Raw genomic sequence first — 13088 nt, forward strand, 5'->3', positions numbered from 1 at the left:
TGAGGTCGTAGGCAAAGCTAATGACCCTGACAAGGTCGTAGGCAAAGTTGACGACCCTGACGAGGCAGTAGGCAAAGCTGACGATCTTGACGAGGTCGTAGGCAAAGCTGACGACCCTGTCGAGGCAGTAGGCAAAGCTGACGACCCTAACGAGGGAGTAGGCAAAGCTGACGGCTCCAATGTATTCTTGACTTGATCACCACGCATGAGTATGTAAGGAAATGTCTTGTATCCCACGCTTAGTGTTAGTCTCCTACAAGGAAATGATTTCGCAATATACACTCATGAGGATTCCTATAAGGAAAAGACTTCTAGCCCAAGGAAGAAAGGTCAACCCTCTACTACTATAAAAACCCCAATACCCTCACAAACCAAGGTACGCATAATTGACCCCGCTCTATCACTTTAGAGTTGTGAGAAGTTCTAACTTGACTTTCAGAGGGTATTTGGCTGGTATCACACCGATACTCCTCTTAAGGTCTTCAGCTTTTGTGTTGTGCAGGTGCCGTTTCGAGTGTGCGAGAACTGTGTGGCTCACTGGTGATTTTTTCAGCATCATCACTTTTCAATTATCTGTAACTTGATCATTCTTTGTTTCACCCATTATGCCTTTAGTTTTTTAGTCCAATAAGGATCATCATTGAAATGAAAATGGAAACCCCACTTAAATTAGTGCATAGCAACTCACGCATAAAAAAAGCTTTGGTTTTTGTTTTTTATTCTTTCTTTGCAACATGATCTCTTCTATTAACCTACCGACAAGAAAAAAGAGTTTCCCCCACTTATTAGAAAGTCATGAACTTTTTATTTATTTTATCTGTATTACATTTCCTTTTCTTTTTCTTTTTCTTTGTCCTCCATAATGAGACCCAAAAGAAAAAGACATTTGAACCTAGTTTGATGCTTACTATTACTAATGGTCCATTATGGAACCAAGATTTCAAGCTAAGGGCTGGAGTATAAGAAAAAAAAATACAAAAACTCTAAATAAGAATTCATATAGTATTAACAAACTATCATCTAAAACAAATACATAAAATCATTATTTCTTAGTACATTAAGATTTAATCATCTATCAACAAAGACAAAAGATATAAAATATCATTGTTTTTTAATACATTACAATGCAGTCACTTATGAAAAAAGAACTTGACGTCTTTTAAATCTTTGAAAGCATTTATGATTGAATACAAACTAAATGTCGAAATTGTTGTCTCTTTCAATGTATAACATCAAAGACTAAAAAAATAAAAATAAAATAAGAATTATGTTTATTATCTTACAAAAGGAGCAATTGTTATTACGGAGTAAAAGCGGATACAAGAATGTGGTTGATATGCATGATGCATCAATTATAAATTTAAACTTCTTAATTTATAGATTTATTCATAAATTTATCTTAGTTCAAAATAATAGTTAAAGCATTATGATTTGCGACATTTTTATTTTATGATGTATTTGTTTATCTCTTTATCTTGGTTTTTGTGATTGTCTTTTATTTTTTTTATTTTTGCCTCAAAAATAGTATTAATAGCATATTAAATATTTAACTTATACACATTGTTGCCCCACTCACACGACTATCAATTTATTATCCTCTGCCAGCACTATCAATCTGATGCCCCCTTTTTTTTCCTTGAATCAACGTGGTGAATTTGGGCTAAAATAGTGGTTTGTTAGGCTGGGTTGTAATTTACAAAAATGGCTGAAGATTGTTGTTTGGGCTGGGTTTTTTTTTTTTTTTTTTTTTGGGACTGATAATTAGTGTTGTTTTGACTGGATATATATATATTTTTTTTTTTTTTTTTCTTTTTTCTTTTTTGGGTAATGTCTGATGGGAACTGGGGCCCATATGTGGGTCTGTCCCTGCTAATGGAAAGCTCTTCAACTCTTGTGGAATGGGAAAACTTGACAAGCTTTTTAAGGGGAGAGATATTTGGGTTCAAGAGCTTTGATCATGTTCAAGACGACTTCTAATGAAATTAAAAATAGGTAATGGGTGTATGCAAATTTACAATACAATACTTTACATGCTCTACAATGCAATTGAATCTCATCAGTACGAACTCCTCAAAAGTCAAACGGATTATCAAAATTACAAATCAAACAAATGGCACTTGAATTTTAGCTGCACTAGCTAGCCATTTAGGCTTTTTGATCATTTGATTACATTTACAGGTCCATACAAAAGCGCAACATATGTGAACAACATAAATATATATAAACAACCTGCTTCTAAAGCCACCTTGTTGATTTGACCTTTAACAAACTGGCTGATTCAAGATTATTAAGACTCCAGTGCGTCTTTCAGCTGCAATGTTTCATGTTTGGTTATTCATGGTTAGAAAAATGAAATTTGACAGAAGTATAGCTTGACGATGTTTCTGCTTGACATCCATGGCATGTTACATTCACGACGTTGACTGGAGTTTCATCTTCAAGCATTTTTGCTTCACGGAGGAGAGAAAGGGAGCTTTGTTGTTCTACCATAATGAGCTTTGCCATTCTGCCTATGAAGCTCTCTCAATTAGCTATCTTGCACCGGAACGTATGACATGAAGGGTGCATCCTTGCTAAACAATTTTCACCAGTATAGACTGCGCTTCTCCAATAGGCTTAGACTGCAATAGTTTAACAAAAGAGGCCATTGATTTAGGATGAAGAGGAGAAAATTGAAAAGCTTGAGTAAAACTTGAGAATTAAAAAGTTTCAGCTACAGGTTTATTACGGCGAATATAATGAAACTTTTTACTTTGGAAATCAAAATGATTCTATCAATTGAGCCTGATCTTGAAGCATTTTTGTGTACGAATTGAGTATAGAGCTTTGTAAACAAGGACAGAGCTTTAGTGAGAAGAGAGAGGGAGCTCTGTCGCTCTGTCATATAGAGACTTGCCATTCTACCTATGGAGCTTTCTCAATTAGCTATCTTGTACCACCAGAATGTAAGACATGGATATTGAGGTGCATCGTTGCTTAACAACTTTGACCAGTATAAACTACACTTCTCCAATAGGTTTAGACTGCACAAGTTTTACAAACAAGTTGTTGCTTCAGGATGAAGGGGACAAAATACCAAAAATATACACACACACACACACACTTATGATCAAAGCGTGGGAAATAAAAAATTTCAACAAAATTTATTATGGCAAATACAAAGGAAATTTTTTTATTTTGACATCAAAATGATTCTATCAATTGAAAATAATCATTAATCAGCAAACAATAAAAAGTCTTAGGCTCAAACCCATCTGAAGATCAATCTGGTTTTTTGATTCCTTGTCCGCAAATTCTAGAAAATTCTCAGAAAGGACTACACTATACAGAATATCATAGAAAATTTTCTGTGTGCTGGATGTAAGACCATTAATGCAATGTAGCATTATGTTGAATTGAAGCCAAAGGAAAAGCAACAATATTTACCAAAATTCCAAATTGTGCAAGATCAAGATAAATTAGCAATTCATTGACTGTATTTAAAACTTATATAACTACATGGTGGAATGATGTCGAGCTATTTTATTGGAATAATATAAAAATTCATAGTGATGATTAATCACACAAAGAATATATATATATATATATATATAAAAAGCTAACAGAAAAGCACCTTAATTATGAGGGGAAAAAAAATAAAAACGCATACCTGCAATTTAAACCTGATGATGAGGAGAATATAAAGGACATTAAGGGCACAACAGATGAAATTTGAGGTCAATCTCAAATCTTCATCACTACAAAACTCGACACTGTAGTACACAACACCATCTCCATGCTTGTAACTTCAAACACTCTGNATAGTGAATCTTCTGATACAATCTTCTTTTCCTCCAATCCCATTCCATTCTTCCTAGTTATCGAAACCCCAAAATGTGAGAGATATCAAATTTGGGAATAGTGTAATTATTATATCGCCTTTCTCCTTCTTTTTGGATTCTTCTATTCCCATAAATTCAACCCCTAACTTTTTTTTTTTTTTGATAAACTTCAATGAAACTTCATTAAAAAAGTTCAGAACAGGGGGGAAATTTGCCTTACAAACTTCGTATAACACCAATGACAGACTATCCTTAAGGAAACACGAAAATCATAGGTCCTCTTCTTTGGCGTGCTCCTCTTCACTATCTTCTTCATTGTCTTCATCTTCTTTGTCATCCTCTTCTTTCTCATCTTCTTCTTTGTCATCCTCTTCTTTGTCATCCTCTTCTTTCTCATCTTCTTCTTTGTCATCCTCTTCTTCGTCATCTTCTTCCTGGTCATTCAGCTAGTCCCAATACATCTACATGCCCAAAGGAAAACCATATGAGTTAGTTCAGATTAGTCTACATACCAAAAACGAAGAAAATTTGCAAGACCCATATAAATATTAAAATATTAAAGAATTAGAAAGAAGTTGGCATTGGAGCTGTTTTCTCTGTATGCAAATGAGTAAGATCATTTTTTATTAGTCTAAACAATTTTAGATACATCACAAGATAACTGAATCTAAGCAACCACATGCTTTGCTAGTTATATGAACATGGAAAAATACAAATTGCCTAATTCAAATTACTCAAAATCTAATTAAAGTTGTTATTAAAATTTTAATTCGTGGGACAGTTTGGCAGGCAATTAGAATATGTTAATTTTAGCAAAATAAAAGACGATGCCCAAGGACTAGATTAGACTTGCAACACTGAATTATGCCAATAATTAACTTTGCCAACACACACACACGCAGACTAAAATCATCTTTCACCATCATTATCCAAAAATCTTTCCTTAAAGCTAAAATTCATGAACCCAGAAACATAGAGATCACTGGAAATATTTTTGTTTATAGTCTTTCTACATGCCCAAAAGAAAACCACATGATTTATTTGATATTAGTCTATGAAGTAACTGAGATTTTTATTGACTCTATGAAGCAGTTAAACGAATCTAAGGAACCACATGCTATGCATGCTAGTTATGTGTATATGTACAACAATATATAATATAAATCGCCTAATCCAAATTACTAAGAACCCGACAATTTCATCAACCAGTGTTTTTTTTTTTCCTGTGGGAAATTTTGGCGGACAATTAAAATATTTAGTTTGATTTTGTTTTTTAATTTTATATTGATATATTGCAAAAATAAAAGAAGGACAAGGAGAAGAAGAAGAAGCGTAAGAAGAAGTTACCTCTGGGTTCAATTCTCGACCATCTCTTTGCAAATGCTTGAAATCAATATTGATGTTAGGAATGTGGGAAATCTTGGGCCACTCCTCTCCTGTCCCTCTTTTGCAACGTTCTCTGAGAAATGGACTGTAAAAGATCTTCAAATTCTGTAATGGAGCTGTATGAAAGAAGTTTGGCAGCGACTTTAACTTTGGGCAAACCCAAATTGCCAAATGTTGAAGACGTGGCATTATAGTGAATCTTTTGATACAGTCTTCTTCTTCTTCCTCATCTTCTTCTCCAATCCCATTCCATTCTTCCCACTTGTCCAAATATACAAATTTGAGAGATTTCAAATTTGGGAATACAATTGTTATTATATCGTCTTTCTTCTTCTTTTCTAATTCATCAATTCCCAAAAATTCAACCCCCACCTTCTTCACACTATAAGCTTCATGTATCTCTATTGATTCAAGGAACAAAAGTTTTCCTAGAGGAGGCAAATGCTCTAAATAATAGCAGTCACTGATATAAAGTACTTTTAATTTGGTTAAGGACATCGCCCAATTATAAAATATTGTCGATCCACGGTAGCATTCTATGTGTAAATGTTCCAAGTTTGGAGGCGGCTCTAAAGCATTCAAAACTAATACATCTATCTCCCTTATTATTTTCTCACTATCCCATTTGTCAAACCGTAGTATCAAAGTATGAAGGCCTATTTTCTTCTTTAGTTGTGCATTCTCGGCCTCATATACATTGCTTCCCAACCCATTTATTGTAAGAGTCCCTTCAAGGTGGTTCAAATTTCTTAATTCTCCTAGTTTACATCTTTCGCTGTCATCCTTACCACTTATGTTGAAATAACTTAATGTTCTAAGAGAACTCAATCTCCCAAATCCTCTTGGAAACTCTAATTTTACCCAATTGTATCTGAGATCCAAAATAAAATGTCTTAGGTTAATTAGTTTACCCATCCCTATTGGCAATTTTTGGAATTTCACACCTGTAATTATAATATTCAAAATTTGTAAATTGCATAGATTACAAATGGTTTCAGGCAATCCGTCTCCACGATAATTGACTAAATTAAGATACCTCAAATGTATGAAATTCTCAACTGCATCTGGAAGTTCCTCTAACGTATATCACCATATTCAAAATTCAAAGTTAATGTTCGTAAACATTTAAAATGTTGGAATAAAGTAGATAAGTTATAATCACTTTGATATACAAAAATCAGGGTGCGCAGATTTCTTGCACTATAAATAGACTTAGGAAATTGAGTATTTATGGGAATTTCTAATTGCAAATGGCGGGCAGTTTTATAATCTGATCCCAACTCTATGTCACTACTGATTGAGAAGCATTCATTTTTTGAAATCAATTGTGCAAAGTCATGCACTATGTCATGCATTTTACATCTTTTTATCTTGCTATCATCCTCATCTTTCTCAAAATCTTGGAAGAAAGAGCGTATGGCTAAATTTTCAAAGTAGTCTCTAGCAATGATTTCCATCTCCATATTTCCCTTCGACTTGATATATCCTTGTGCCATCCACATAAATACCAAATTATCGCTAGAAAATACATAATCTTTTGGAAAGACGCCACAATATGAGAAACACCGTTTCAATGGTGAGGGCAAATCATAATAACTTAGTAACAACGGCGCAAAAAGACCTCTTTCAACATCTTCAAATTCCCATAGTCTACTACATAAAACCATCTCCCATTGTTCCATACTCTTCTTGAAGCGCATTAAACTTCCTAGAGTCTTTGCAGCAAGTGGCAAGCCTTTACACTTCTTTGCTATTTTTCTGCCAATGTGTTCTAGTTGCTTACACTCCTCAGAGTTCTTATCACAAAGTGCTATTTTACTAAACACCAACCAACAGTCTTTGTCAGAAAGTACTTCCAAATTGATCATGTATGTACTACCCATCATCTTTGCAACTATGTTTTTACGTGTGGTGATCAGAATTTTACTACCTGGGGCGCCATTTTGGAATGCAAGCCTAAATGGCTCCCACAATGTGGAATCTTCAGTCCACACATCGTCAAAGACAAGAAAACACTTCCTTCCCTTAATCAATTCACATATTTGTTCCAATAGACTTTGCAATTCTGTAACGTTGGAGTCACCACCTCCAAAAGCAAAAGCTTGAATGATTGCTCTGGCAACCTTACATTGATCAAAAGGTTCAGAAACACAAACCCAAATTTTTGTATCAAAATGGGCCTTCACCTGACGATGATTAAAGCCTAGTTGGGCAAGAGCAGTTTTTCCAATACCACCCATGCCGACCAAAGAGATGACTTGGGGGTTTATTCCTTCTTCACTACTCTTGCCTAATAGGATGCTCACTAGATCATCCCTAACTTTATCACGACCAAGAATATCAGACACATCAACAAAGGAAGTAGTTTTTGGTCTCTCAACTTCTTCATTTCCCCTAGTCAATACAAACTTGTACATCCCTCCCTCTCTGTCAATCTCATTTAATTTTTGGTTAAGTTCTTTTATCTTATGAGCAATATCACGATGCTGAAAAACAGTAGGAACTGAGATGAGGGGCCATACCTTCCTCTTCTTAGCAGCACTAGTTTCAGCTTTTTCTTCTTCTTCGAATTCTTTTTGTTGTTTCTCAATCTCTGCTTTGATCATGGCAGTGTTCCACTCATCCAACACGTCGTCCATCTGGTAGGAAACATCTTTGAGCTTATCCAACCAAAGCTTCACAGCTTCCTCCTTCACTTGCCGTTCCTCTGCATCGCTGAGCATTGCCTGGATGGTGTGGAATTTGCTTTCAAGATTTTGGACTTCTCCCTTGACATTTGCAATCGACGTGAACTCTGAAGTAATGAAAGGACTAAGCTGGTCCTTGATGGTAGAAACAAGAGCCCAAGCCATAGTTGGAAGTTGGAAATGGAAATTTGTTTGGTTAACACAAGAGTGCTTAAGGTCCGGAGCAAATGGTAACTGCTTGATGAAAGAAGAAAGAGACCAAACAGGAGATTAAAGTTGAGGTTTAAAGATCTTTACTAAATAAACGAAGGTCAAAGTCGGAAAAATGATGTAGCCAGTTGTTCTTTTTAGGTGGCTCCGCTCTCGCTTATCTAGACCACTTGACTCCACTAGGGGTGTGCGCGGGTTGGATTGGGCAAGTAAAGGCCAATATTTCTATCCAATCCGCCACTAGCGGGTTGGAAAAATTCCAATCCGCCACCAACCCACCAAAGTCTAAATCCGGCGGATTGGTTACAAATTTTGGCGGTTTCAACTCAGCGAGTTAGGCGGGTTAGGCGGGTTGGCATTAACAATGTTTTTTTTTTTTTTTTTTTTAATTATCACAAACTACAATTTGTTATTGATAATCTCAAAATATAACTAATGCACACAAAAAACTAAAGGTAGATTTCATTGAATAATCTCAATTCCAACACAAACATAGAGTCAATGAAAAAGAGATATATCATCTCTAGCAAAAGTAGGCTTTGCCTTACAACTTAGGAAATTAAAAAATAGTAGAATTAAATCAACGAACTCAAAGTCTTAACATTCCCAAAGTCACATCAAGGATTCAAAATAATAACATACCAACATAACAAATAAACAATAAATTCAACCCCTAACTTTTTTTTTTTTTTGATAAACTTCAATGAAACTTCATTAAAAAAGTTCAGAACAGGGGGGAAATTTGCCTTACAAACTTCGTATAACACCAATGACAGACTATCCTTAAGGAAACACGAAAATCATAGGTCCTCTTCTTTGGCGTGCTCCTCTTCACTATCTTCTTCATTGTCTTCATCTTCTTTGTCATCCTCTTCTTTCTCATCTTCTTCTTTGTCATCCTCTTCTTTGTCATCCTCTTCTTTCTCATCTTCTTCTTTGTCATCCTCTTCTTCGTCATCTTCTTCCTGGTCATTCAGCTAGTCCCAATACATCTACATGCCCAAAGGAAAACCATATGAGTTAGTTCAGATTAGTCTACATACCAAAAATGAAGAAAATTTGCAAGACCCATATAAATATTAAAATATTAAAGAATTAGAAAGAAGTTGGCATTGGAGCTGTTTTCTCTGTATGCAAATGAGTAAGATCATTTTTTATTAGTCTAAACAATTTTAGATACATCACAAGATAACTGAATCTAAGCAACCACATGCTTTGCTAGTTATATGAACATGGAAAAATACAAATTGCCTAATTCAAATTACTCAAAATCTAATTAAAGTTGTTATTAAAATTTTAATTCGTGGGACAGTTTGGCAGGCAATTAGAATATGTTAATTTTAGCAAAATAAAAGACGATGCCCAAGGACTAGATTAGACTTGCAACACTGAATTATGCCAATAATTAACTTTGCCAACACACACACACGCAGACTAAAATCATCTTTCACCATCATTATCCAAAAATCTTTCCTTAAAGCTAAAATTCATGAACCCAGAAACATAGAGATCACTGGAAATATTTTTGTTTATAGTCTTTCTACATGCCCAAAAGAAAACCACATGATTTATTTGATATTAGTCTATGAAGTAACTGAGATTTTTATTGACTCTATGAAGCAGTTAAACGAATCTAAGGAACCACATGCTATGCATGCTAGTTATGTGTATATGTACAACAATATATAATATAAATCGCCTAATCCAAATTACTAAGAACCCGACAATTTCATCAACCAGTGTTTTTTTTTTTTCCTGTGGGAAATTTTGGCGGACAATTAAAATATTTAGTTTGATTTTGTTTTTTAATTTTATATTGATATATTGCAAAAATAAAAGAAGGACAAGGAGAAGAAGAAGAAGCGTAAGAAGAAGTTACCTCTGGGTTCAATTCTCGACCATCTCTTTGCAAATGCTTGAAATCAATATTGATGTTAGGAATGTGGGAAATCTTGGGCCACTCCTCTCCTGTCCCTCTTTTGCAACGTTCTCTGAGAAATGGACTGTAAAAGATCTTCAAATTCTGTAATGGAGCTGTATGAAAGAAGTTTGGCAGCGACTTTAACTTTGGGCAAACCCAAATTGCCAAATGTTGAAGACGTGGCATTATAGTGAATCTTTTGATACAGTCTTCTTCTTCTTCCTCATCTTCTTCTCCAATCCCATTCCATTCTTCCCACTTGTCCAAATATACAAATTTGAGAGATTTCAAATTTGGGAATACAATTGTTATTATATCGTCTTTCTTCTTCTTTTCTAATTCATCAATTCCCAAAAATTCAACCCCCACCTTCTTCACACTATAAGCTTCATGTATCTCTATTGATTCAAGGAACAAAAGTTTTCCTAGAGGAGGCAAATGCTCTAAATAATAGCAGTCACTGATATAAAGTACTTTTAATTTGGTTAAGGACATCGCCCAATTATAAAATATTGTCGATCCACGGTAGCATTCTATGTGTAAATGTTCCAAGTTTGGAGGTGGCTCTAAAGCATTCAAAACTAATACATCTATCTCCCTTATTATTTTCTCACTATCCCATTTGTCAAACCGTAGTATCAAAGTACGAAGGCCTATTTTCTTCTTTAGTTGTGCATTCTCGGCCTCATATACATTGCTTCCCAACCCATTTATTGTAAGAGTCCGTTCAAGGTGGTTCAAATTTCTTAATTCTCCTAGTTTACATCTTTCGCTGTCATCCTTACCACTTATGTTGAAATAACTTAATGTTCTAAGAGAACTCAATCTCCCAAATCCTCTTGGAAACTCTAATTTTACCCAATTGTATCTGAGATCCAAAATAAAATGTCTTAGGTTAATTAGTTTACCCATCCCTGTTGGCAATTTTTGGAATTTCACACCTGTAATTATAATATTCAAAATTTGTAAATTGCGTAGATTACAAATGGTTTCAGGCAATCTGTCTCCACGATAATTGACTAAATTAAGATACCTCAAATGTATGAAATTCTCAACTGCATCTGGAAGTTCCTCTAACGTATCACCATATTCAAAATTCAAAGTTAATGTTCGTAAACATTTAAAATGTTGGAATAAAGTAGATAAGTTATAATCACTTTGATATACAAAAATCAGGGTGCGCAGATTTCTTGCACTATAAATAGACTTAGGAAATTGAGTATTTATGGGAATTTCTAATTGCAAATGGCGGGCAGTTTTATAATCTGATCCCAACTCTATGTCACTACTGATTGAGAAGCATTCATTTTTTGAAATCAATTGTGCAAAGTCATGCACTATGTCATGCATTTTACATCTTTTTATCTTGCTATCATCCTCATCTTTCTCAAAATCTTGGAAGAAAGAGCGTATGGCTAAATTTTCAAAGTAGTCTCTAGCAATGATTTCCATCTCCATATTTCCCTTCGACTTGATATATCCTTGTGCCATCCACATAAATACCAAATTATCGCTAGAAAAGACATAATCTTTTGGAAAGACGCCACAATATGAGAAACACCGTTTCAATGGTGAGGGCAAATCATAATAACTTAGTAACAACGGCGCAAAAAGACCTCTTTCAACATCTTCGAATTCCCATAGTCTACTACATAAAACCATCTCCCATTGTTCCATACTCTTCTTGAAGCGCATTAAACTTCCTAGAGTCTTTGCAGCAAGTGGCAAGCCTTTACACTTCTTCGCTATTTTTCTGCCAATGTGTTCTAGTTGCTTACACTCCTCAGAGTTCTTATCACAAAGTGCTATTTTACTAAACACTAACCAACAGTCTTTGTCAGAAAGTACTTCCAAATTGATCATGTATGTACTACCCATCATCTTTGCAACTATGTTTTTACGTGTGGTGATCAGAATTTTACTACCTGGGGCGCCATTTTGGAGTGCAAGCCTAAATGGCTCCCACAATGTGGAATCTTCAGTCCACACATCGTCAAAGACAAGAAAACACTTCCTTCCCTTAATCAATTCACATATTTGTTCCAATAGACTTTGCAATTCTGTAACGTTGGAGTCACCACCTCCAAAAGCAAAAGCTTGAATGATTGCTCTGGCAACCTTACATTGATCAAAAGGTTCAGAAACACAAACCCAAATTTTTGTATCAAAATGGGCCTTCACCTGACGATGATTAAAGCCTAGTTGGGCAAGAGCAGTTTTTCCAATACCACCCATGCCGACCAAAGAGATGACTTGGGGGTTTATTCCCTCTTCACTACTCTTGCCTAATAGGATGCTCACTAGATCATCCCTAACTTTATCACGACCAAGAATATCAGACACATCAACAAAGGAAGTAGTTTTTGGTCTCTCAACTTCTTCATTTCCCCTAGTCAATACAAACTTGTACATCCCTCCCTCTCTGTCAATCTCATTTAATTTTTGGTTAAGTTCTTTTATCTTATGAGCAATATCACGATGCTGAAAAAGAGTAGGAACTGAGATGAGGGGCCATACCTTCCTCTTCTTAGCAGCACTAGTTTCAGCTTTTTCTTCTTCTTCGAATTCTTTTTGTTGTTTCTCAATCTCTGCTTTGATCATGGCAGTGTTCCACTCATCCAACACGTCGTCCATCTGGTAGGAAACATCTTTGAGCTTATCCAACCAAAGCTTCACAGCTTCCTCCTTCACTTGCCGTTCCTCTGCATCGCTGAGCATTGCCTGGATGGTGTGGAATTTGCTTTCAAGATTTTGGACTTCTCCCTTGACATTCGCAATCGACGTGAACTCTGAAGTAATGAAAGGACTAAGCTGGTCCTTGATGGTAGAAACAAGAGCCCAAGCCATAGTTGGAAGTTGGAAATGGAAACTTGTTTGGTTAACACAAGAGTGCTTAAGGTCCGGAGCAAATGGTAACTGCCTGATGAAAGAAGAAAGAGACCAAACAGGAGATTAAAGTTGAGGTTTAATGATCTTTACTAAATAAACGAAGGTCAAAGTCGGAAAAATGATGTAGCCAGTTGTTCTTTTTAGGTGGCTCCGCTCTCGCTTATCTAGACCACT

At 35.3% G+C, this 13088-nt stretch overlaps 2 protein-coding genes and 1 long non-coding RNA gene across 5 annotated transcripts; all 3 read right to left on the reverse strand.

Moving 5' to 3' along the window:
* Positions 1–1958: 1958 nt before the first annotated feature.
* On the reverse strand, positions 1959–3799 carry LOC136068771 (uncharacterized). Of its 3 annotated transcripts, none has more exons than XR_010630080.1 (3): positions 3650–3799; positions 2905–3023; positions 1959–2621 (listed from the first exon to the last, which is right to left on the reverse strand). It is a non-coding gene; the product is annotated as an uncharacterized LOC136068771 (long non-coding RNA). The 3 variants fall into 3 exon arrangements; XR_010630079.1 differs by having other exon boundaries at positions 2753–3023; XR_010630078.1 differs by having other exon boundaries at positions 2729–3023.
* Positions 3800–3806: 7 nt separating this feature from the next.
* Positions 3807–8233, reverse strand: LOC112033368 (putative disease resistance protein RGA1). The gene is made up of 2 exons (XM_065776383.1): positions 7730–8233; positions 3807–4282 (listed from the first exon to the last, which is right to left on the reverse strand). The coding sequence occupies exons 1-2, from the start codon at positions 8057–8059 to the stop codon at positions 4268–4270; spliced, it is 345 nt and encodes a 114-aa protein (XP_065632455.1). The 5' UTR covers positions 8060–8233; the 3' UTR covers positions 3807–4267.
* A 537-nt stretch (positions 8234–8770) lies between these two features.
* On the reverse strand, positions 8771–13088 carry LOC111988536 (putative disease resistance protein RGA3). The gene is made up of 2 exons (XM_065776385.1): positions 9984–13088; positions 8771–9096 (listed from the first exon to the last, which is right to left on the reverse strand). Exons 1-2 carry the CDS (start codon positions 12870–12872, stop codon positions 9082–9084), a joined length of 2904 nt encoding a protein of 967 aa, XP_065632457.1. The 5' UTR covers positions 12873–13088; the 3' UTR covers positions 8771–9081.

The sequence above is a fragment of the Quercus suber genome, unplaced genomic scaffold, assembly GCF_002906115.3.
Source record: "Quercus suber isolate HL8 unplaced genomic scaffold, Cork oak 2.0 scaffold_132, whole genome shotgun sequence".
Lineage (NCBI taxonomy): Eukaryota > Viridiplantae > Streptophyta > Magnoliopsida > Fagales > Fagaceae > Quercus > Quercus suber.

What these genes read in the sequence shown, in the direction of transcription:
- LOC112033368 (XM_065776383.1), bottom strand. Translation starts at nt 8,059, where the DNA reads ATGGCTTGGGCTCTTGTTTCTACCATCAAGGACCAGCTTAGTCCTTTC.
- LOC111988536 (XM_065776385.1), bottom strand. Translation starts at nt 12,872, where the DNA reads ATGGCTTGGGCTCTTGTTTCTACCATCAAGGACCAGCTTAGTCCTTTC.